Source organism: Hoplias malabaricus, chromosome Y (assembly GCF_029633855.1).
Source record: "Hoplias malabaricus isolate fHopMal1 chromosome Y, fHopMal1.hap1, whole genome shotgun sequence".
NCBI classification, from domain to species: Eukaryota; Metazoa; Chordata; class Actinopteri; order Characiformes; family Erythrinidae; genus Hoplias; species Hoplias malabaricus.
The window spans coordinates 62644152-62667877 of record NC_089820.1 but is presented as its reverse complement, the minus strand read 5'-3'; the positions used below and the strand labels follow the sequence as shown (position 1 = coordinate 62667877).

Genomic DNA, 23726 nt, shown 5'->3' with positions numbered 1-23726 from the left:
GTATACTGTGATGAATGATATAATATGGTATCTACACATTTCTGGGTGGGTCCTAGAATTGTCTTAAAGCAGAGCTCTACACATAATATTTAGCTAGAGTTGTAGAGTATGGAGGGTTTGACAAGCCGTTTCAATAAAATAAAAAGGGCTTTTATTTTGAATTTAAGAGCGACGCTGCTATGTTGTTATGTGGAAGCCGGGGAAGCAGGAAAGAAGTCGGGGGACTTTTATTGGTGCAGCGCTGAGTTCAGCAATGAAGCAGAATAACAGCCCGATCGCTGAGTGAAGAGTAAGAGCTCATTCTCCTCAACTTTGCTTTATACTTTCTTTTTCTTTGTTTTAAATGTTGTATTCATAAGTGGGTTTAAAGCGCAGGTGTTGTCGGTGTAAATATAAGTGGATGTGAGTTTGAGGAAGAGCTGAATTACTGCGAGGATACAGCTCTATATTTATATTTGCCTTTTGATCCCTGAGACATAATCGATAATCGAGCTTCTTTATCTGATATTGTCATATATCGAACTTCGATGTTTAGTAGAAGAGCCAGAGTGTCATTACGTTTTATTTATCCAAGTAAAAGCTCCAAGGTCTGGTTCCATCTGGTCATATACAGCAGGAAAATATATTGCTAATATCAACATATTAAAAACAGTAAAAATTACTGATGACATAAAGATCAGTTCCTGGTAATGGGTCAATGTGGTCTCTAAAATATTCTTGTGCCTTGATGTTTGCTTGCTTTATTTTAGCTCCAGGTCTGCCAGTGGGCAGAGGAGCCCTTGTTCATCCTGGCCTCAACTGAGAGTGGGACCCACTGAGGCAGCATGTCCAAGGAGAGTGAGTCCTGCTGGTCGGGGAACGGGTCGGTGGGCGTACTCACTTGCCTTTTCGTAGCTTTGGAGGACTGGGTAGGGCTGGGGGACATAGAAGACTACCTCAGTTTCGTGGAGTATTTACTCTGGGTTTTCACACCACTGGCCATCGTCTTCATCCTGCCTTTCCTAATTGTCATCTTGCTCTACCTGTCCATCCTCTTCCTCCACGTCTACAAACGAAAGAATCAGCTGAGGGAAGCTTACTCCAATAACCTCTGGGATGGGGCGAGGAAAACACTAGCCACTCTGTGGGACGGCCATGGTGCAATATGGCATGGTATGTAATGTTTGTTCTAGAGTGAGGGGGAGGCGTGGCTTTCTCCTATACGATGTACTTTATTTTGTTCGCTGTTTATTTTCATTACTTAGCTGTAAGTTTGCACTAATTGGAAATATGAGGTATAACTAACTACAGGGAGAGGTTATTACTGAGCCTTGGTATTATTTTAAATATGGCCAGTCCCATGTGGGAGACCCATTCTATGGATGTTATACTGCTTTATTTTTAAGGTACTTTTTTGTTTGTAAAAATACATATCCCTCTCTTAATAACCAGTATTGCCCAAATATCTACACTAAATAATTACCTGAGACACAACAGCTCAAATCCAAGTATTGGAAACAACAGATGCTAATGTTGAATGTCTCTGGAGCAGGTTATGAAATCCATGGCTTAGAGAAGATTCCAGATGAAGGCCCTGCCCTCATTGTCTACTATCATGGGGCGATACCTATCGACTACTACTACTTCCTGGCAAGCGTCATCATCCAGAAAGGCCGCACGTGTCACTCAGTTGCTGACCACTTCTTGTTCAAGGTCCCAGGTAAACAGAATGTCTGGCTTCGCGTCAGGAGTGTCGTAACAGTCATATGCCCCATTTATAATACCCACAGTAATTCATTATGGGTCAGATACAAGCCATGGGTCCAGTTCAGTGAAGTGTGCTGTAGTGTAGTAACAGACTTGTGGGAAAAGTGTGAATACTTAAAGATTTTTAGGAATAATTGAGTATTTTTCACGTGATCTCTTAATTCACTGTTGAAATCTGTAGTGGAAATTAGATATTAACTGTGTACAATGTGGTTGGCACAGTGGAGCAATAAGTAGTGTCGCTGCCACACTGCTCCAGACCCCGAACCCTAACCCTGAACTGGATCACCGGTTACAGACAATGAACGAATGAACGAATGTTTTGCTTATAAATGTTCTACTTCTAACTTTGGAAATCATTAGCAATCCACAAGTGTTGTAGACACCTGGTGTCTTTTCTTTTACTCTGTCAGGGTTTAAGCTGTTGCTGGAGGTGTTCAGTGTAATCCATGGTCCACAGGAGGAATGTGTGAAGGCCCTACGCAGCGGTCACCTTCTGGGCATCTCACCAGGAGGGGTGCGGGAAGCCCTTTTCAGTGATGAGACGTACCCTATTTTATGGGGGAAACGCAAAGGCTTTGCACAAGTGGCCATCGATTCCAAAGTGGTATGTAGCCTATGCCCTTTTCACTGTTGTGGTCATATTAGTATTTAATAATATTTAAAAAAATTCTTTGGCAAAAATCAACAACTGGGCGGAACGGTGGTGCAGCAGGTAGGGGTCGCAGTCACACAGCTCCAGGGACCTGGAGGTTGTGGGTTTGTGTTCTGCTCCGGGTGACTGTCTGTGAGGAGTTTGGTGTGTTCTCCCTGTGTCTGTGTGGGTTTCCTCCAGGTGACTGTCTGTGAGGAGTTTGGTGTGTTCTCCCTGTGTCTGCGTGGGTTTCCTCCAGGTGACTGTCTGTGAGGAGTTTGGTGTGTTCTCCCTGTGTCTGCGTGGGTTTCCTCCGGGTGACTGTCTGTGAGGAGTGTGGTGTGTTCTCCCTGTGTCTGTGTGGGTTTCCTCCAGGTGACTGTCTGTGAGGAGTTTGGTGTGTTCTCCCTGTGTCTGCGTGGGTTTCCTCCGGGTGACTGTCTGTGAGGAGTTTGGTGTGTTCTCCCTGTGTCTGCGTGGGTTTCCTCCAGGTGACTGTCTGTGAGGAGTGTGGTGTGTTCTCCCTGTGTCTGCGTGGGTTTCCTCCGGGTGATTGTCTTTGAGGAGTGTGGTGTATTCTCCCTGTGTCTGCGTGGGTTTCCTCCGAGTGACTGTCTGTGAGGAGTGTGGTGTGTTCTCCCTGTGTCCGCGTGGGTTTCCTCCGGGTGACTGTCTGTGAGGAGTGTGGTGTGTTCTCCCTGTGTCTGCGTGGGTTTCCTCCGGGTGACTGTCTGTGAGGAGTGTGGTGTGTTCTCCCTGTGTCTGCGTGGGTTTCCTCCGGGTGATTGTCTTTGAGGAGTGTGGTGTATTCTCCCTGTGTCTGCGTGGGTTTCCTCCGAGTGACTGTCTGTGAGGAGTGTGGTGTGTTCTCCCTGTGTCTGTGTGGGTTTCCTCCGGGTGACTGTCTGTGAGGAGTGTGGTGTGTTCTCCCTGTGTCTGCGTGGGTTTCCTCCGGGTGACTGTCTGTGAGGAGAGTGGTGTGTTCTCTCTGTGTCTGCGTGGGTTTCCTCTGGGTGACTGTCTGTGAGGAGTGTGGTGTGTTCTCCCTGTGTCTACGTGGGTTTCCTCCGGGTGACTGTCTGTGTGGAGTGTGGTGTGTTCTCCCTGTGTCTGCGTGGGTTTCCTCCGGGTGACTGTCTGTGAGGAGTGTGGTGTGTTCTCCCTGTCTGCGTGGGTTTCCTCCGGGTGACTGTCTGTGAGGAGTGTGGTGTGTTCTCCCTGTGTCTACGTGGGTTTCCTCCGGGTGACTGTCTGTGTGGAGTGTGGTGTGTTCTCCCTGTGTCTGCGTGGGTTTCCTCCGGGTGACTGTCTGGGAGGAGTGTGGTGTGTTCTCCCTGTGTCTGTGTGGGTTTCCTCCGGGTGACTGTCTGTGAGGAGTGTGGTGTGTTCTCCCTGTGTCTTTGTGGGTTTCCTCCAGGTGACTGTCTGTGAGGAGTGTGGTGTGTTCTCCCTGTGTCTGTGTGGGTTTCCTCCAGGTGACTGTCTGTGAGGTGTGTGGTGTGTTCTCCCTGTATCTGCGTAGATTTCCTCCAGGTGACTGTCTGTGAGGAGTGTGGTGTGTTCTCCCTGTGTCTGTGTGGGTTTCCTCTGGGTGACTGTCTGTGAGGAGTGTGGTGTGTTCTCCCTATGTCTGTGTGGGTTTCCTCCGGGTGACTGTCTGTGAGGAGTGTGGTGTGTTCTCCCTGTATCTGCATGGGTTTCCTCTGGGTGACTGTCTGTGAGGAGTGTGGTGTGTTCTCCCTGTGTCTGTGTGGGTTTCCTCTGGGTGACTGTCTGTGAGGAGTGTGGTGTGTTCTCCCTGTGTCTGCATGGGTTTCCTCCGGGTGATTGTCTGTGAGGAGTGTGGTGTGTTCTACCTGTGTCTCCATGGGTTTCCTCCGGGTGACTGTCTGTGAGGAGTGTGGTGTGTTCTCCCTGTGTCTGTGTGGGTTTCCTCCGGGTGACTGTCTGTGAGGAGTGTGGTGTGTTCTCCCTGTGTCTCCATGGGTTTCCTCCGGGTGACTGTCTGTGAACTTTCAACTTTTCTCTCAGAAATGTAGGTGATAATGAACAGTGAGACATGGACTTTAAATTTGTATTGTAATATTGCATTTTTCCAACCTTATGCCATTCAACCAACATCCAGGAGACAGTCCTTTCTGCGGGGTTATTATTCAACTACCAAAGTTTATTCTTAGAAATTGCTTGAATTCCTACTCTTTGTTGTGTAATTAACCACAAAAAAGCATGCAGTGATGTCGAAGTCTGGGCATGTTTGATTTTGTGAATATTTTTCTTTTTTGTCTATTTCCTTATCGTACTAATGGCTTCTTGACAGATAAACATTGTTATTAAATAAATGAACAGTGATCTCTGACATTTGCGCAATACTGGTCATTAGCCTTGTCTCTCCAGAACCTAAAGGCAACACATACAGTTCTGGAGAAGGCCTGTTGAAAGATGTCTACATCTGAGACTCATTCATGGACGCGCATTTACAGACAAAAAAACATATGTCGAAATCCAGTTTTCAGGGAAGTCAAAAACTCAACTATGAAGCAGGAACAGAGCAATATCCTCTTCACTTTTCACGCCTGTCTATGTTCAGAGGTCTCTCCACTGTACGGATATCTCCAGATGCCATTTCTTCGCAGCAGCATTCTCCTCATTTCTCCTCATTTCCCTTTTCAGAACGATCAGTTTCAGTGTCTGTTTCTTTAAATGACAATAAGCCATTGTTCATTTAGACACAAGCAAAGAGAAAAAGCAGAAGTTCTGTTTTTTTAGCCATTTTTGCTTGGTCCTCTTTCTCTGCTCTCATTGTCTCCATATTTAATAAGAATTCTTGTTTGTTTTGCCCTATTTAACCTAGTCTTTGTGCTCTGCTAATAGGGGGAGCAGCGTTATGATCGGAGGGACTCAGATGAGGAAGCAGGACAATTCTAAAATGCTATCTATGTAAGAGAAAGAGGCAGTGCAACATTAGAATGACTTTGTTTTGTATAGGTTGGTGGGCTGTAGGTCCCCAAATTGACGGTCACATGCACTTATCATGTGCTGTTTCATATCTTGGCTGATTAGCTACATTTTGTGACAACTAAAGCTTGATTTTAGCCTAAATATACATTTGATCTGCCACTGCTGTAGTCAGCTGTCAGTCCTGCGACCTCCGAACTTCACTTTGCCCTCTTGTGTGGATTCTGAATCTCTATCCTCTGTCTAACCTGAGTGACCTGTGTCAATGTGAAATAAAAAACCCTGACCAATCCAGTTACAAAGAATTTGTATTTGCTTGTACGAGTGCCAGACTAAAACAAAGCAAATCAAAATAAGCTTGTGAGGGTTGAAAGATTACTTGAGGCTTTTTACCCACCCACTGCTGGGACTAAGTCGAAACATACAAACATATATGCGCCTGAGCAAATGCCATATTTTTTGCTTGCAGTGTAGTGATCATCCTAATTAGGGACCATGTCCACCAACATAATGTGAATCATCATTTTTTTTCTCTTCAGCCAATTATTCCCATGTTTACTCAAAATATCCGGGAGGGATTCCGCTCTCTGGGAACGTTAAGTAAGTCCTGCATTTTTTTTTTAAGAAGTGTAATTCCTTAAAGAAATCCACTATAATGAGTTTAGCAAAGAATTGTTGGTTAATTGTGTAATTCCATTTTCTAACAAATAATCTCTTTATTCTGCCCCCCACCCCACCCCCATTACCCTGCACCAGAATTTTTCAGATGGCTGTATGAAAGGTTCCGGCTGCCGTTTGCACCTGTGTACGGTGGATTTCCAGTCAAGTTCTGCACTTATTTAGGCGACCCCATTCCATACGACCCTAAACTGACTGCAGCGGAGTTAGCAGAGAAGGTATGGCTTCTTTCACAGCTGTTCCATTGTTTTTTTTCCTCCTTTGAATGATTTTTGATAGGATTACCTGGGGTAATTTCCCTTTTTACAGATACTACTCTGTGATTTTATTACTGTCTGGATTGACTGATTGTCTCCCCTGAGAAATTTTAGGTTGAATTACTTCCTTTTTTTCACTGAACTCAGCAGTGGACTGATATTTTTGTCCACTCTGATAATTGCTTCATTGAATCAAGCACGGTGGTGCAGCAGGTAGTGTCACAGTCACACAGCTCCAGGGACCTGGAGGTTGTGGGTTCGATTCCCGCTCCGGGTGACTGTCTGTGAGGAGTGTGGTGTGTTCTCACTGTGTCTGTGTGGGTTTCCTCCAGGTGACTGTCAGTGAGGAGTGGGTGTGTTCTCTCTGTGTCTGCGTGGGTTTCCTCCGGGTGACTGTCTGTGAGGAATGTGGTGTGTTCTCACTGTGTCTGCGTGGGTTTCCTCCGGGTGACTGTCTGTGAGAAGTGGGTGTGTTCTCCCTGTGTCTGCGTGGGTTTCCTCCGGGTGACTGTCTGTGAGGAGTGTGGTGTGTTCTCACTGTGTCTGCGTGGGTTTCCTCCGGGTGACTGTCTGTGAGGATTGTTGTGTGTTCTCCCTGTGTCTGCGTGGGTTTCCTCCGGGTGACTGTCTGTGAGGAGTGTGGTGTGTTCTCCCTGTGTCTGCGTGGGTTTCCTCCGGGTGACTGTCTGTGAGAAGTGGGTGTGTTCTCCCTGTGTCTGCGTGGGTTTCCTCCGGGTGACTGTCTGTGAGGAGTGTGGTGTGTTCTCCCTGTGTCTGCGTGGGTTTCCTCCGGGTGACTGTCTGTGAGGAGTGTGGTGTGTTCTCCCTGTGTCTGCGTGGGTTTCTCTGGGTGCCCCGGTTTCCTCCCACAGTCCAAAAACACACGTTGGTAGGTGGATTGGTGACTCAAAAAGTGTATGTAGGTGTGAATGTGTGAGTGTGTGTGTTGCCCTGTGAAGGACTGGCGCACCCTCCAGGGTATATTCCTGCCTTGCGCCCAATGATTCCAGGTAGGCTCTGGACCCACCGCGACCCTGAACTGGATAAAAGCTTACAGATAATGAATGAATGAATCAATCAAGCAGTACTCTTATCTGAAAGTATCAGGCCTCGTAACATACAACCAACTGTGTACAGTAGCTGATAAAATGGCCAGGGTATGTGTATAATCCTGTTATTTTGTATAGTTGACTTGTTGTCTGCTGCCACAAGCTTTCAAAATGCAATGGCAGGTTTATTAAATATGATATCAATTGATAAAACGCCTTTTGCCCAGAATACAAGGATGAATTTGCATTGGTTCTTTAAAAAAATTGAACAAATAAATTAAATTAAATTAATGCTGACCACTGTCTTAGAACTTCATAAATTATTCAGGTGATTACAATGCAGACATTCATTGAAGCTCTCCCTTAATCCAATCTTTCATTCAGGTGCAGGCAGCAGTTCAAGCACTTATCGACAGACACCAGAAGATTCCTGGCAGCATCCTGCGGGCTCTTCTGGAGCGGTTCCAGAGCCGGCCCAAAGTGGAATAGCCAGCAGACTTTTTGTTTTTAGTCTGGATTCTTTTCTAGGAATTCCATGCCAGGCCCAAGGAGGAAAAGCACAGCACTTGCTCTCAGGCTAAAAATTACACAAAACACCATTTAGGACTTTTATTCCCAGCATAACTTAACAGACAACTGGAAGTATTGTCCAACTAATATATCATAGGTGTATGGTGTTCTTGATGTTACTGATATTGAGATTGACATATGTGTGGCATGGGCACGTAATTATCAGCAGATGTCACCAAAAATGGCATATCTAATAACGGTGTGTGTGTATTGTGTCTGGTTTCTAGTCTCGTGTGCATGTGAATGTAAGATCGTGTGCATTTTTTGGGTGTTTTCCGTATTGTTTTTTTTAATCTGTAACTTATTTGCACACTTTGATCTGTTTGAAGGACCACTGCCAAAAACAACTGGGTTCCTAGAGGCCTTTCTGGTTCATTTCGTCCATGAGATAGGAAATGATTTTTAGAGTTTAGGGACTGTTGAATGTGGAAGTAGGCAAGAGAACGTCTGTAAAATGCACGATATTTGCAGCTCCAAGTGGTTGACTCTAAAAGCGATAGTTTGGCCAAGAACTCAACAGAGCACACAGTGCCCCCCCCCCCCACCTTTACCCCAAATATAGTCAGTGAACTAAGACATATTTGGGGTCTGTGGTTTGCTTCTTTAATTTTGCACTGGCGCTACAAGGCTAGTGTAGCTAACTTTAGACACAAATGCGTAGAATGTCTAAAACTGAACACAGTAATCCAAAAATTCCTAGATCCTACTCATGTTTCTTTTGAAATGATGGGTATTGAGGAGTTTGTCCCCATTTTTGCTGCAGTAACAGGCTCTACTACATAGTGCCATCACTCAGGAAGAGAAGATGTTCCAGTGTTTTACAGCATTGCAATGGGGGATTTTACACTCCTCTAGTTGACGCTTGGCATTGATCACGGTTAGGTCATGCCCAGCTGTTCCAGAGTGTCCTACTCTGGAAATCATACACATCATGTGCTTACAGTTATCAGAAGAATCCAAATGTTAAAAGGAGTGTCTTTTGGAATACCCTCTGTTTATAAAGAAACAAAAATGAGATTTTTAGCCAAACTTTTGCTCCAGTTGTGTATCCATACTGTGATTTTATTATTATTATTTTTGGAGCCAGTAAGTATATGGAATTAATTACTAATAGTGTGAGGGTCAGTGATTGGTGATCGGTGCTGTGTACATCGAGGCTCTAATTTAGCCTTGATTTGAATTTTTCACTCGTCTTGTGGAGGTGTGGTCAATGCTAGACCACTTTAACAATAAAAAGATACTGTTTGGGTAAACTCTTAAAAAATCCTGCCCTTTGATTCAGAAGTAATGTAATGATGCAGTGTATTAACTGTTACATTTATGAGGTCACATGTCTTTACAAATTTATCATTTGTACACATTCCTCAGACCTGATTACGTGATGTTTTTGACCAGCATTAAGACGTCTGAGAATCAAATATGTTACTGTTTAAAACCAATGGATGTAAATATGGTTTTATAAATACAAGAGTTTTTGTTAAGAAAAAAAATACAAATCATATATAGATATATATTCATTGTTGAAGCATTTGGCACAAATCCAAATGCCATCAATCTTCACATTCAACCTTCCATCCATCTCTTTTAATAACGCTAAATTTGCAAGCAGTGAATGTATGCTAGTACAGGCTGGTTAGAATTATGCTAACTACATTGCAATAGCTGCCATTCACCCTATGCATTTTATAACTGGATATTTCTGTATACAAATGAGCAGTAGAAGTGTTTTTAATGATGTTTATGGATCTGTCTGGTACTGAAGAACAACCTCTGTGCATTAATTGTAAATCAAAAGGAAAGAAAGACCATGACACTGACAAATAAATTATTTTTTGATAAGGCTTGGATCAATTGTTTTTTGTTTCATTGTGCGGAGCGTACTGTTCTGCTTTCAGCAGCACCCGCCAATTAGAGAATAAAAAAAGCTTTATAGCAGTTACTGAACGCCTCCAGGCATATTATAATTTCCACAAGCTTTAATTGTAAGCGTGTTGCACTAACTCCATTTTTAATGCTGGACCCTGCAGCAGTCATGCACCAGCATTATTCAGAAAACTCTGAAAGCTTGGATGATTATTATGGGATTGGATGGTGTCAAACATATCACCAGTTCACCACTTTCACTTATTTTTATTGAAAACACATGGAGTGCTACTATTTTATAGCTGATGTATGACAAATAACCTTGAAACCTTCATATGATAAACAATATGCTAAAATATGCTAATGTGGTGACAGGAACTGCACTAAATGGCCAGAAATATTGCCACCCTTACACTTTATACATTATGTCTTCCAGGTTTTTTTCAGTAACCAGTATAGTTCAAGGCAGGAATAGAACCTGGACAGGTAGCCAGACCAGCCCATAGCCTATCCACCTACTAATGGTTTTGGGATCGTCAGTCAGAGTCTGAGGCAAGGGTTGAACCCACAACCTCAGGGCCTTGGAGCTGTGTGACAGGAAGACTACATGTAGCGCCACGATGCCAGCCCAAAAAAGGGTTTATTTCTTTTGTTTGCACTGCGACAACACAAACAAAGCTGAAATAAAAACATCAAATCTGATCTCATTCCACAGAGAATTTCAAAATGGACTTAATTAAACTATGGGCACTACAGGTCTTCTCTGGGTTGATTGCTAGCCACTTCAGAGCTCTCCAGTTTTCCTCTTAAAACATTTCTGAAGTGTGATTTAGGTCATTGACCTGGTGGAAGAACCCTGACCTCTGAAGAAGACCCAGCGTTCTGACACAGGGCCCTGCACTGTGCTCCAAAATTTCTTGGTAGTGTAGATTTCACAATGCCATACTCATTACCACAGCATCTAGTTCCAGAAACAGCGAAGCAACCCACTACGTTTGACCGTAGGGCAGTTGTGCTAGTTTTAAAGGCGCAGTTTTGTTTTCTGTAAATGATGCAATAGTTCTCTTTACTAAAAGCGGAGAGAGGGAGCTGACACTGTTGAACGCTGTGTCTACAGGGCAGCTTGAATTTGTTTGTCAATTGATTGAGGTCCTTCACCCACCATTCAAACAATCTTTTGTTACAATCTTCCATCATTTTTCTCTTATGTCCATGTCCAGAGAGGTCAGCTGCTGTGCCACAGGCTGTAAATGTCTTAATGACGTTGCACACAGGGAGCAAAAGAACATTAAGATCTCTAGGAATGGACTTGTAGCCTTGAGATTGTCCCTGATTTTCTACAATACTGGTTTGTGCATCCTCACAGCTCTTGCTAATGTGGCTAACAGTGAATGAAACATTGAAGAGGCCACTAGCCTAAAGCTAACGGCTTCACAATAACTGCCTTTCACTCTTAGAATTAGCAATGTATGGTTGAAAACTGTATAAATAATTAGCAAATTAGTTAAACTGTTGCATTAGCCGATGTGTTAGCACCTTGACAAAGCTAGCTAAGTACATTGAGTTAGCAGGTACAGTTAGCAACTCTTAAAAAGTTAGCAAAGGAGTCTGATAAAATGACCACAGTGTACTTTATTAAATGAATTTGGTACTTCGTGTTGCATTAGAATCAAATAAAAATTTACAAAAATCCAATATATACAAAAATGTAATGTTCTTTTGTTTGACTCTTCAATTTACAATAAAATCAGATAACAGATTCAATGCATTTTAAGCACTTAAGACTTTCATCACACAATGCAACTTACTCAATAGACCAATAATGAACAGTTTTTTATCATTTTGCATTTTTTTTCTCATTTAATACATCACATACACCACACTAGTTTTATTCTGTATTACGCCATATGTAACTGCCATTCTCATGGCATCGCCTTCTACTCAACAGACACCCTTTACAGTCAGGACTCAAAAGGGAATGTTCTTTTTAAACATGTACATTTACATACAGTTATTTACAGTTAAATAGCCATTTGCAATTCACTATGGTGAGCGTCCGTTGCAACTGAAATACCAAGAATATCTGTACATCTTATTAGGTCAAATCTAGCTGAACGCATCTAGCCAAAGTTCATCAAAACTACTGTGCTTGTACTAAATCCGTGCTCTGGTGTTAACTGCTAATCAGCCCTAGATTCCAGTATGCATTTTTTGAACCACCCATAAGCCATTCTATTTCATCTAATTATCTAATTCTAATGGTGAGGGATAAACATATAATGTATAACCTTTGAATCTTGTCTGCATACACGTATGAAAGTAAAAAAAACACATATCATCACACTTTCTGATTTTTTTTTCTTTTTTTCTTTAGTCAACAGTTCATTGTTTCCGCGACTCGTAACAGTGCCATCCATGACTGTCTGTGACGTCCAGCTTCGTCACTGATTGTTAGTCTGCAAAAACGGAAATGGCGAACACCTCTTTTCCTCTTAATATTCCGCCCATAGTAGAAGCACAGTAAGTCAAATGAAACGCTAACAGAAAGAGAAGCACACACACACACCTTTCATAGCAACCCCACTATGATTAGCATGGGACACTAAAGAAGACGAAGTAAATCAACAAACACCCCCAAACTGAAGGAGAACCGAAATAAAGGCCAATGTTCCTTAAGGCAAACAAAACTCATAGAAGCAGCTTGCATGGTTTGCAGTATGGATGAATCTCCCTGACTGTTGGAGGTTGCAAGAAAAAGTGATGCGCTGAACTTGATTCAAAGGTTGTTAAGTTAAAAATGATACCTTTTGAACCAATTTCATTCCATTCATCTCTATTTCTGGTGTAAAGTATCTAAGTCCTGTTTTTTTTTTACTGCTTTTCTGATGAGTTGGATGTAAACAGCAGAACTCTCCGCCTTTTTAGCTTAGCATTATTAGAAGTAATCCAGGTAGCATTTAGCACACATCCACTTAGCTTCACTGGCGCAGGGTGCTCTGTTTACTGGACCATGTTGAGGTAGGTTTTCTGTACAATTTCTAGTCTTTCCAGAAAGGAACAGTATGGTAGCTGATGAAGTCTTAAACCTAATTGCAAAATAGGTAGATGTGCAAACAAATATGTATATCAAGAAGCCTAGATCTGCAGTAGATTTGACTATACCCATGCTATTGGTGGGGTAGCAAATGTGCCCAGTGAGTAATTATAATTGGCCTACCCAGGCTCCGACCACAGATGGATCTAGCACTGTTCATAACAACAGTTGCTAGGTTGGACAAGTTGGACAAGTGTTTGGCTGGGCACTAAACTTACAATCAAGATTCTCATATTGTAGCATATTGCATTTTATGCATATTATGTGTGTATATTGCTAATATTAATCACTTTTGACAAAAAATGTGAATTTAGAGTGTGATACAAATTTTTTAAAAGTGTAAAATGTCCTAATTTTTAATACATTTGAATGATCCGTGTTGTTTCTGAAAATGTTGTGGGGCTAAGTGCCATCCATCAGTGAGTCCCACCATCGATATCTGCATCGCGTTATTGATTTATATAATTCAAAAAGGCCTTGTGCTGAACTACAAATACAAACACATTATATTTAATAATAATAATAATAATAATAATAATAATAATAATAATACACGTTACATAATTTTGGTTAGAATTTCTTGAGAGCTAACGTGGCAATATCGTACCATAAAATAGAAATGTTCGTCTAATGGCATCTGTGCTTGTATTAAGTGAATAATCAGCTGAGGTTTAAAGGGGTTATGGAGTGGTAGATCTCCAGTCTGTTATGGTTCCTGTTATGGCCTAACAGCACTTTAAGTGAGAAAACGTTTAAGAGGACATAGGAGAGATTATATGGCGAAATGTAAACAGTGGCAAACACCTGCTTGGAGGTGCTGGTGATTGTTGTTGACAGGAACAGGTCAACAAGATCCAGCTGCTGCCGGAATGCCGGGAAAACGGAGCCGAAAAACAGATCCTATCTACCGCTGACATTGTGACACATCACCCCATCAAACAAACAAACCAAAAGCACAGGAGGCGGCATGTTCAGGGTGACACTGAAATAAAAATATAAACAAATGTATTATTTATGAGATTGAGGGGGCCTGGATTCAAATCATATCACTTCAGAGAACACAGTTCCACTGCTTCACAGCTACACTTTATACCACTCTGGCCAGTGCTTGGCATTGGGCACGGTGACCTTCGAATTATTTATGAGACTGAAGGGACCTGTGGAGTCTAATCTGATCTGAATCGTTTTAGTTTAAGCGTACGGTCGGTTACTTCAGGTCAAAGAATTCTTCTGGACATTGTGCTTTGTCTCTGTTTAGGAAAGGGAGATTTGGTATGAAAAGATCAATTAAAGGGCAAGAGGGCATATGCTTATCTGAATGGCCCAAGCCATGGTACAAGGGCATTGCATGGAATCTGTTAATAACTACACTAGTACTCGTTTTTTTAACCATTTGTGTTTTTTTGTGCCAGAAGAGACAGAGTAGTGTAGCGAAAAAAAATGTGCTATTAAGAGGAAGTGGATTTAAAGGAATCCTCCAGTGTTTTTCGGCCTGTAGCGTACAGTCAGTTACCACAGACAATAATGTGAACATATATCATTGTGCTTAACAATGAATAATAAATCTGCCGACTTCTAATAGTAGCCAATGGGCAGGAGATAAAGCAATTACTCATTGACATCTGTTCTAAATTGGTCTTGATAAAGGAATGATCAGACATGGAGGGGTATTCCTTTAAAGGCATCTGTTAATTCATATTCAAAATTTGTGCAAGGGCATAACTGACTTAATATAATCATCCTATGATAGTCACCTTCACACACTTAACGGCATACAGCAAAGATAATTGTGCAGCGAGTGTGAATCACATCCAAAAATAGGCCCCGTTAAAAAAATCAAATAAAAACAAAGAAAACCGAATGCTTTACTACTTTACTCGTAAACACATGATATCCTGTGATGCGATGGATTTTCAGACGATTCACAACAGGCACGTCGAGAGCCTCGAACCTGCACAGTAAACCCCCGCCCCCCAACAAAAGAGTGCAACAAAATAAAGGACCGATTCTCCCGCCTGCCTGGGCCTTGTGCTTGTTGTTGTGCCGGTTCATCTCCGCGTGTCTCCGCCAACGTGTCCTCTGATTCCCTACACATAAGACAGGAAGAAGCACTTGCAACGTACAACTGAAAAAAAAAGAGTGAGAAAGACAGGAACTTTTTTTGTTGTTTCTCTTTCATACATAGAGACTGCTTTTGGCAGAGTTAAAGATACAGTGTTCTATTTCTGGAGACGCTCCAGTGCCTGGAGCTTAGTTCAGAGCACCGAGGCTGCTTTTGTATCTAGGGTACACCTGCCTTGAACATTTCAGTGTTTTCCCAGCTCTAACACTATAGACTAATGAAGGTAATACTCCAGGCAATTAAAACCGTAGCTTTGTCTGGTCAATTGCTTTAGCATCTGCCCATTGACTCCCATTATATCCCTTTATTGAACCCTGTATGCTTCTCTAAGTACCAGTGCTTCAGTATTTTCTCTGTGCTAACGTACTGTATGGTCTAGATGCAGCAGATAGGGATTAGATCCTAAGTTGGTGATGCACGTGTATGTGAGATCGCAAGGACGAGGTTAAACTGAGCAAAACAGACACAGCGAATGAGTTCATATAAGTGTACTGGTGAAAATGGCAACAGAGACGGCTGGGTGCCTTGTGCTTGAAAGTAAACAGAGGCTCGTTCACAAGTGGCTGAAACTGGTCATTCTTGTGTTAATTTTGGAAATCTGAGTATAATATGTAACCTTTAATGCACTAGTTTTGTTCAAACTGAAAAAAGGTAAACAGATGTGTATTCGACTCTATTATTATTATTAATGAAGCTAATCAAGCTAAATGCTAACTAGTCTGAGAAATATGTCAACACTGGATTTTAAAAAGTCTTGGCATCCCATCTTGATATGGTAGCTATAAAAGTGCTCTGAATACAAGGGTTTTGTAAACCAAATATCCTTGCGTATTTACAAACGACCACAGCACTTTGTTTCACCCTGTCTGGTTTTGTTGAAGTACTCTTTGCTAGTGGCCTGCTGCTTTTTTTTGCCTTGCTGTGGTATGCTGTCAGTGAAATGGACCCTTCCTATTAAAGTAGGTGGCCTTATCCTTTGTAAACAACTAAATCTACCTGACTCTGACAAAAGGGCTTTCAAACCCAATTACTACCCACGTGTAGAGCAGGGAAAAGGCTATACTATGCCAGGCGGTGGTACTCAAATGGACTCACACACATTCTTCATGTACACAATGAGCAGCTGAACCGTCCCCAGTCGCACCACTGTATCTTTAATCTTTCAGAGGGTCAAGTTCATCCTGGCTCCAGCAAGTGACCGCTGATGCTGCTGTAGATTGCTCTGTGTGTGTGCATACGCAAGTGTCAGTAGGTTGTTAGTGTCTTTTGCTGATGTTCTTATAGGTACATCTAGGTACATATAAGTACAGGAGTGTGTGTGTGTATATATATGTGTGTGTGTGTATGCATGTGTATGTGTGTATCCCGACCACACATATCCGTTTTCGGCCACAGCCGCCAGTGGACTGAGCTGCCAGAAAGAGTTTTCTTGGCCTGGTGTCGTCACCATGGGTGGAGGAGATGGAGCTTGTGGCTTCCTCAGTGCGTGACAACCATGTATTTTTTTAGTTTTGTATTTTTTTTTCGTTGCTTTTTTGTACAGGATTCAAGTAGATGATTGAAATGCTGCCCTCTTCTTTTATGTACAGTTTAGTGGCAGAGACTCGCGGTCCACTGTAGAATCCAGTAGGGACCAGGTTTTTGGCACTGGGAAAGGTTTGCTGATGTTCATGTGTTTCAGCACCCTGGATGAGGAGGTTCCGTCTCCGTGAACTTGATCGACCTGGAGACACTGTCCCCTATTTCCTCCAGCACGACAGGTAGCCATATTTTGTCACATTTTAAATCCACTGATGCATGAACAAGTGTGTTGGATGCTCAGTCTGATGTGAAAAATACAGGACATAAAGTATGCTCACCGTGACCAGAGCAAGACAAGTCTGTCGAAGCCAATGGAGAATCATTAAAGCCACAGAACTGGGTTGTTTGAATGGCCTATAGTGTTTAAAGTAGTGACTTTTGGACAAGGCAATGAACCTTGGTGGAGACGTGCTGTGAGTTAACAGCATTTTCAGAAAACAAAAAAAACGATGTATTCCCTGACAAGACACGAGTAATAAAAATAGGGCACAAACAGAAATCCAAATAGATGGAGCAAAAAAAGTTTTAAAAAGATCACAAGCATCCTTCCACCAATGTATATTTATGTTCCTATTGTCCATTATCATTTCACAGTCCATGATAATCAACATCATGGGCCCTACAGTCCCTACAGTATGCTCAGCTAGTAATGTTATTGCCACAGTCCTGCTGTTGATGGATGCTAATCTACTGTGAATTAGCATGTGTGCCTCCACAGCTAGAGCTACAAAGTGGTCTCATACTCCAGACGCTCCTGGACCAAAGTGTCATCCTTGTATTGCAGCCTAGGGGGTGTAGGAGATGAGTCGATGGCCAGGATAGCCTTGCGTATGCTGCGGTCCAGTACGTGACGCTCCCAGGCTGGGTAACGGTTCCGGCAAAGGTCTATCCTGATCACGGTCTCTTCCAGGCGAGGTGCCCTGGACGAAGGTGTGGACGGGGCAGTGGGGCGCACCTGGAATACGGGCACACATCCATCTCTTTCAGTACCGTATTTGGCCTCTCTGTCCATGTCCCGTGCTAGAGTGCCTCCCCGATTGGAGCGCAGGGAGTTGGTGGCACCTTCCGAAGGCATGGCAAAAGCGGTAGAGGCTTCGTCCAGTTGGTTGAGGCTGGAGGAGCGTCCGAATCGTGGGCCGTTGGGGTGAAAGAAGGCATAGTACATGAGCATGAAGACCACACCTGTCAAGAAGCTGGAGAAGATGACGCAAAGCGCAGGGACGGCAAAAGCATCAGTGCTGACTGGACTCCGGTAGAGGTACCAAAGTGTGCTGAGTGCTGCGTTCTCTAGCAGGATGACCAGGTAATAGACGAAAAGGCGGCAACGCGTACGACCTTCCTTGACATTGAACCAGCTGAAGATGTAGATGATGCCCACAACCATGTCGAATACAATCTCCTCCCACTTGGTTATGCAGAACTCAGTCTCGCAGTGGACAATCCAGAAGGTCATGAAGCACCAGTGCAGCACGATGAAGATGCCGAAGTAGAGCTGAAATACGGAGGCGAAGAGGGCGAAGGTCACCACTCGGGCAGCGATGGTGAAAAAGTGCCAGCAGAACTGGATGATGACCGCCAAATAACTGATTGGTTTCTTGTCATCGCGTGAGTCTCGGAGGGCTTTCTGGTAGGAGGCCAGGGCCCAGGCCAGGGAGACCAATGAGGCAGCAGCAGTCATTCCTGAAAGCAAAAGAAAAGTCATTTATGCAATTCATTAATTCTGTTGTAGAACTTGTATAAATTCCCTAATACAATTTGTCCAAGGTTTTCTACATTTACAATTATTATTATTGACAAAAGCAAATGACTCAATTCACGTTCTAAAGTCTCTGACACTTTCAGTATTAGATAAAAAAAGAGGTCACTTTGGCACTTCCTATCTCTGTGTTACTAACTGATTATTAATGACCTTTAATGTGTTTACAACCTCATTAATAACCATGTAATTAACATGTTTTTTAAAACCCTTAATAAACAAATATAATTTTAGTTCTATTTTAATGTGGTACCTAAAAGGGTAATTAATAACAATGAAGTGCTATTTTTTTAAGTTTCTGGTATCCATAGTTTTTCAGGCTTTTCTATAATTTTCTGATACATTAATGCAAAAAAATGAGTGTAAATTAATAAATGAAGTACAGACACAGCACTGTACATGAAACACATGCAGACACACAGGGGTTGGACAATGAAAGTGAAACACCTGGTTTTAGACCACAGTAATTTATTAGTGCGGTGTAGGGCCTCCTTTTACGGCCGATACAGCGTCAGTTCGTCTTGGGAATGACATACACAAGTCCTGCACAGTGGTCAGAGGGATTTGAAGCCATTCTTCTTGCAGGATAGTGGCCAGGTCTCTACGTGATGCTGGTGGAGGAAAACGTTTCCTGACTCGCTCCTCCAAAACACCCCAAAGTGTCTCAATAATGTTTAGAGCTGGTGACTGTGCAGGCCATGGGAGATGTTCAACTTCACTTTCATGTTCATCAAACCAGTCTTTCACCAGTCTCGCTGTGTGTATTGGTGCGTTGTCGTCCTGATACACGGCACCGCCTTCAGGACACAATGTTTGATCCATTGGATGCACATGGTCTTACTGGTGCAGTGTGGAGTTAATGAAGATTGGCCACCAGGCTGCTCCAGTTTAGCCATGAAACCTCCCACACTACAATGACAGGTGTTTCAGTTTCATTGTCTAACCCCTGTACATTTGTGCTATTATTAAATATTTAAACTGCAATGAGAGTGATTGAGGTTAATCAGAATAATAAAACAAGCTCCTGTGTTTAACTCTGAATTATCAAACCTAGATTTAGTCTCTCTTGCTAATCTCCTTCTGAAACTGTGCTGAAAACATGCCGCTGAGTCACACCACACTGAAGCTTCAAACTAAATCAGAAGTGATTTCTTGAGAATGAATCTTGAGACGAGCTGAATTCCATTAGCCTCTTTTTCCCTGCACCAGAGTCTTTGGAATAACGTCTTATTTACATTTGGAAATTCTGCTCTAGGAGCCTGAGTGAGACGTTAACTAATGAACTGCGGCGGTGCTGGTAGTGCTGTGGTGGCAGAGGCTGTAATAAACTCTGTAGCCAGGGGGGGGCAATGTTCATAACTGTGTAATAACTGAGTTATAACAGTGACACTTCCACTGGCTGTGAGGCGCTCGCTTCGCTACCATGGTTACAAAGAGCTGATATTGATGGAGCCATCACTCTAGAGAGAGAGGGAGAGGGGGAGAGAGAGAGAGAGGAAAGAGGGCACGAGGCAAGTGTGGGGAAGAGAGGTAAAAGGAAAGAAGGAATGAGGGAAGGGAAAAAACAGCAAGAAACAGAGAAGAAGACCAGTGAAGAAGAAGAAATGATGAGAGTGAGACAGAGGAAAACATGAAGAAATGAGAGAACGGAAGGAAGGTGGTAGATAGATAGATCTTCTTTTTTTAATGGAGCGAGAGAATGAAAAGCCCCTATAGTTAAATTTGACCGAGATCAGCCAAGATGTCCAGTTCTGCTCAGATTCAGACAACAAAGAAGGAGCTGATAATCAGTAGATGCCACTGCAATGCCTTTCATTCATCCTTTAGAGAAGCCTCACAGTGCAGACACAGCAGTAAAGGAAGTCAATGATGGGGCAGTCAAGAGAGCTGCCGGTCCTGTTAATTCATGTCCACTTCCATGAAGCGAAGGCTCGGAGGAAGAGGGCGAATAAAAGTGCTGTCTCACATTCCAGGGATACCACCAGTGTGGCATTCAACCATGAATAATTAAGACCACTCAAATCAGTGTCCAAATTAAAGTGGGTATGATTTCCAGTCTTTCCAGTGTCTCCTTTCAGACATGAGCTTATATCTACACTATTAAACTTGAGCGCATTATAGATACTTTTAGGTTAATACTTGTTAGTAGTCTCTATGTCTGCCTGGAGATACATGCTTTTAACTGGACAGCGATGATGTGTGCACGCACCAAGACTTATTCTTTGTCTGATTTCTCTACTCTGTGGTTTAAAGGAACACTAAGATTTGGGTCTTGTTTTCTGACTTAAGGGTGGTACATATCTACAGCGGATACAGCGCCATGATGTGTACCACCTTGTGGTGACACACAGGATAAAAGTGTGTGGCATACACATATTAGTTGTCTTTTTTACCATTTGGCAGGCTCCAAATACACCAACGTGCAAATGCACTGAAAAGTGAGTGTTTCATAATATTTCCCCTTTACGAGTGTAATATCCTCCAGTTCAGCAGAAGTTTACATTTTCATTTAATTCTCTCTCAGTTCAACTTCTTGTACTGTCTGAAAGTAGAGCGGTCACTTATATACCACAGTGCTTTCACAGTGCCCTGTCATCCGAGCCAGGGGTCAATCCATGAGACGGAGGGGAGCCCGTGCCCTCTGCAGGACGGACCATAACTTCATTCATCCTTATCTCTGCTCTACTGCTCCTTAACACCAGAGGCCATTACAGCCCATTTCATTTGTTATCGCTCTTAAACATATGGCTGACTCCTGTGCTGCTCTGTCTAATTACGTTTCCTCCAAAGAGGCTTGGAGGAGATTTTGTTTGCTTCCAGATTTCCCTCCTGTCTTTCTGTGCTGTTATAGAAGGCTGTGGTGGAAGAGAGAGACAGAACAGCGCTCTTTTGACAGGCAAAAAATCTTTAATAAATGGTGTGTGTATATATATATGGAGGTTGTGGGTTCGATTCCCGCTCCGGGTAACTGTCTGTGAGTTGGTGTGTTCTCCCTGTGTCTGCGTGGGTTTCCTCCGGGTGACTGTCTGTGAGGAGTGTGGTGTGTTCTCCCTGTGTCTGTGTGGGTTTCCTCCGGGTGACTGTCTGTGAGGAGTGTGGTGTGTTCTCCCTGTGTCAGCGTGGGTTTCCTCCGGGTGCTCCGGTTTCCTCCCACAGTCCAGAGATACACGTTTGTAGGTGGATTGGCGACTCAAAGGTGTCTGTAGGTGTGAGTGTGTGAGTGAATGTGTGTGTATGTTGACCTGTGAAGGACTGTCGCCCCCTCCAGGGTGTATTCCCGCCTTGCGCCCAATGATTCCAGGTAGGCTTTGGACCCACCGCGACCCTGAACTGGATAAACATTTACAGAAAATGAATGAATGAATATATATATATATATATATATATATATATATATATATATATATATATATATATTTATATTTCTCCCCTAAATCAGCTGCATGTACTGTTGCTGTCACACTGTCTGTGAGTTTGCTGTGTTCTCCCAGTGTCTGCATGGGTCTTCTCCAGGTGCTCTTGTCTCCTTCTACAGTCCAAAACCACATGTTGCTAAGTTGTGTGAAACTGTCCGTGTGAACGTGAGCAACAGGGTGGGTGTGTTTCTGCCTTGTGTCCAGTGATTCCAGGTCAGGTCTTGAAACCCTTGACCCAGATGTTGGCGATCAGCCACAGACATGTATGGTGTCCAAAGTTGGTTCATTCAGTTCAGTGCTGCAGCTGTTTCCCACACAAACTCTGGAAGTCAATAGTCACTGGTATCTTTTTGTGTTACCTTATTTATGTATTTAACCCACTTAGATTAAATCCGGCCCATTAGGAGCAGAGTGCGCCAACGTGGTTTAATGACTACTTTGTGAAGTGGGATAATTAACTGGCAGAGACCAGGCTGTAATTTTTATTCTGGAGTCACAGCCTGGCCTGCAGGCTCTCTCTCTCTCACTCTCTCTGCCATCACTCCATCCATATCCCTCCCACCCACCATTCCTTCATCCCTCCTTCCCCATCCCTCCCTCACTCCATCTTTCTTTTCCTTGTGCGCATGCAGCGCATCCCGAGGAGACGGTCGCCACGGGAACCGGCCGGGGAGGTGACGTAATGCTCTTCTCGGAGGCTGCGGTAATTCTGGGTGTCCGCAGAGGGAAGGGGGAATGTATGCGAGGGTTTTTTGGGGGCTGCACAGGGGCCAGGGTTATGTAAAACATCACTGCAGTGTCTCTCAGTCTCCTCCTGTTAAAGGGCCCATGTCCTGGAAAAATGGATATTCCTCACTGAAAAATGTATGTCAACGTGGTTTCCAAATATATTATTCCCCTCCTTCGATTGTGCCATCCATATCCGGAAACTGAGCTACAGAAGCAGTGCATTTGAAACCCGTCATGGTTGTGATGTCACATACATTTACATATCTCCACCCATTTGGGCTGTAGCGGTAGGAGTCTTGGTTTCAGTTTGAAGCCAAACTTATTTGTTTCTGTAAGTTCTAACAAGGACTTCTATCTTAAATTAGGCACAAAAAGAGCACCAAAACGAATTTCAGCCTTAAAGGTACAGTAACAAACAAAAAAAAAGCATAATTAAAGGGGTAGTCTGGCCAAAATATATTTAAATTAATTACCATTGCTATATCTGTCACAAACATGTCTAACCCCTCACTGCAGTGGCAAAACAACAGTCCCGAGAGAGAAACATTTTAAAGACTCGGAAAACCTCCTTTTGATGATGTAACTTGAAGGTGGGAGAATTTTTTCAAAAATAACAAGTGTTCTGTGGTGAAACCCGAGGCCAGTGAACTAACACTGCTGCTAGAAACCCGAATATCATGCTTCTACAACAGTCACCCATCAGTGGATTCCCAATGGTTGTAACACACATATGCAGTGCATTCTGGGTACTGTAGTCAGAATACACAATCATAGATTTCAAATCTAGAAGGCTGAGGGATGCAATACTGTTCTTACGTAATATTAAATGGTATTTTTTGGCCCTCTTTTCTTTCTAAGAGAGGGGTGGGGAAAGTGGTTGCTTACAAATGAACTGAAATGAGTGTTTTCTCAGAGAAAATGTAAAATATGGGGCCTTTCAAGTGAACACCTGGCACAGGAACAGCAGCACCAGCAGGAAGCGGAGCCGCCATGCATTTCATTGCACTGTAATCATGGATTTTTGGCTTGAGTTCTATCAGATTTGTGAGAGCTGAGTGCTGTAGTAGAAGCACAGGCCACAATATCTCAGTTCTCTAAATACTGGAGTGTGATATTTGAGTAAAAATCCCCTTAAACCTTGCCTTGCCTATTTCAAATATTACATAGAGCTATTTAGTGTATCTAGTGTAATATATATATATTGGATTTAAGGATAACTGATTGCTATTATATATAGAAATACATGATAAACTGATCACATATCAGTTCAAATCTA

General features: G+C 43.0%; 2 protein-coding genes across 2 annotated transcripts; one reads left to right on the top strand and one right to left on the bottom strand.

The window, feature by feature from the left end:
* The first annotated feature begins 202 nt into the window (after positions 1-202).
* LOC136678901 (DGAT1/2-independent enzyme synthesizing storage lipids-like) lies at positions 203-9724 on the top strand. The gene is made up of 7 exons (XM_066657080.1): positions 203-289; positions 750-1152; positions 1532-1699; positions 2160-2353; positions 5875-5935; positions 6092-6231; positions 7704-9724. Exons 2-7 carry the CDS (start codon positions 825-827, stop codon positions 7806-7808), a joined length of 996 nt encoding a protein of 331 aa, XP_066513177.1. The 5' UTR covers positions 203-289; positions 750-824; the 3' UTR covers positions 7809-9724.
* A 1691-nt stretch (positions 9725-11415) lies between these two features.
* LOC136677658 (XK-related protein 4-like) lies at positions 11416-18227 on the bottom strand. Its single transcript, XM_066655244.1, has one exon. The coding sequence runs from the start codon at positions 18225-18227 to the stop codon at positions 17274-17276; it is 954 nt and encodes a 317-aa protein (XP_066511341.1). The 3' UTR covers positions 11416-17273.
* Positions 18228-23726: the final 5499 nt, after the last annotated feature.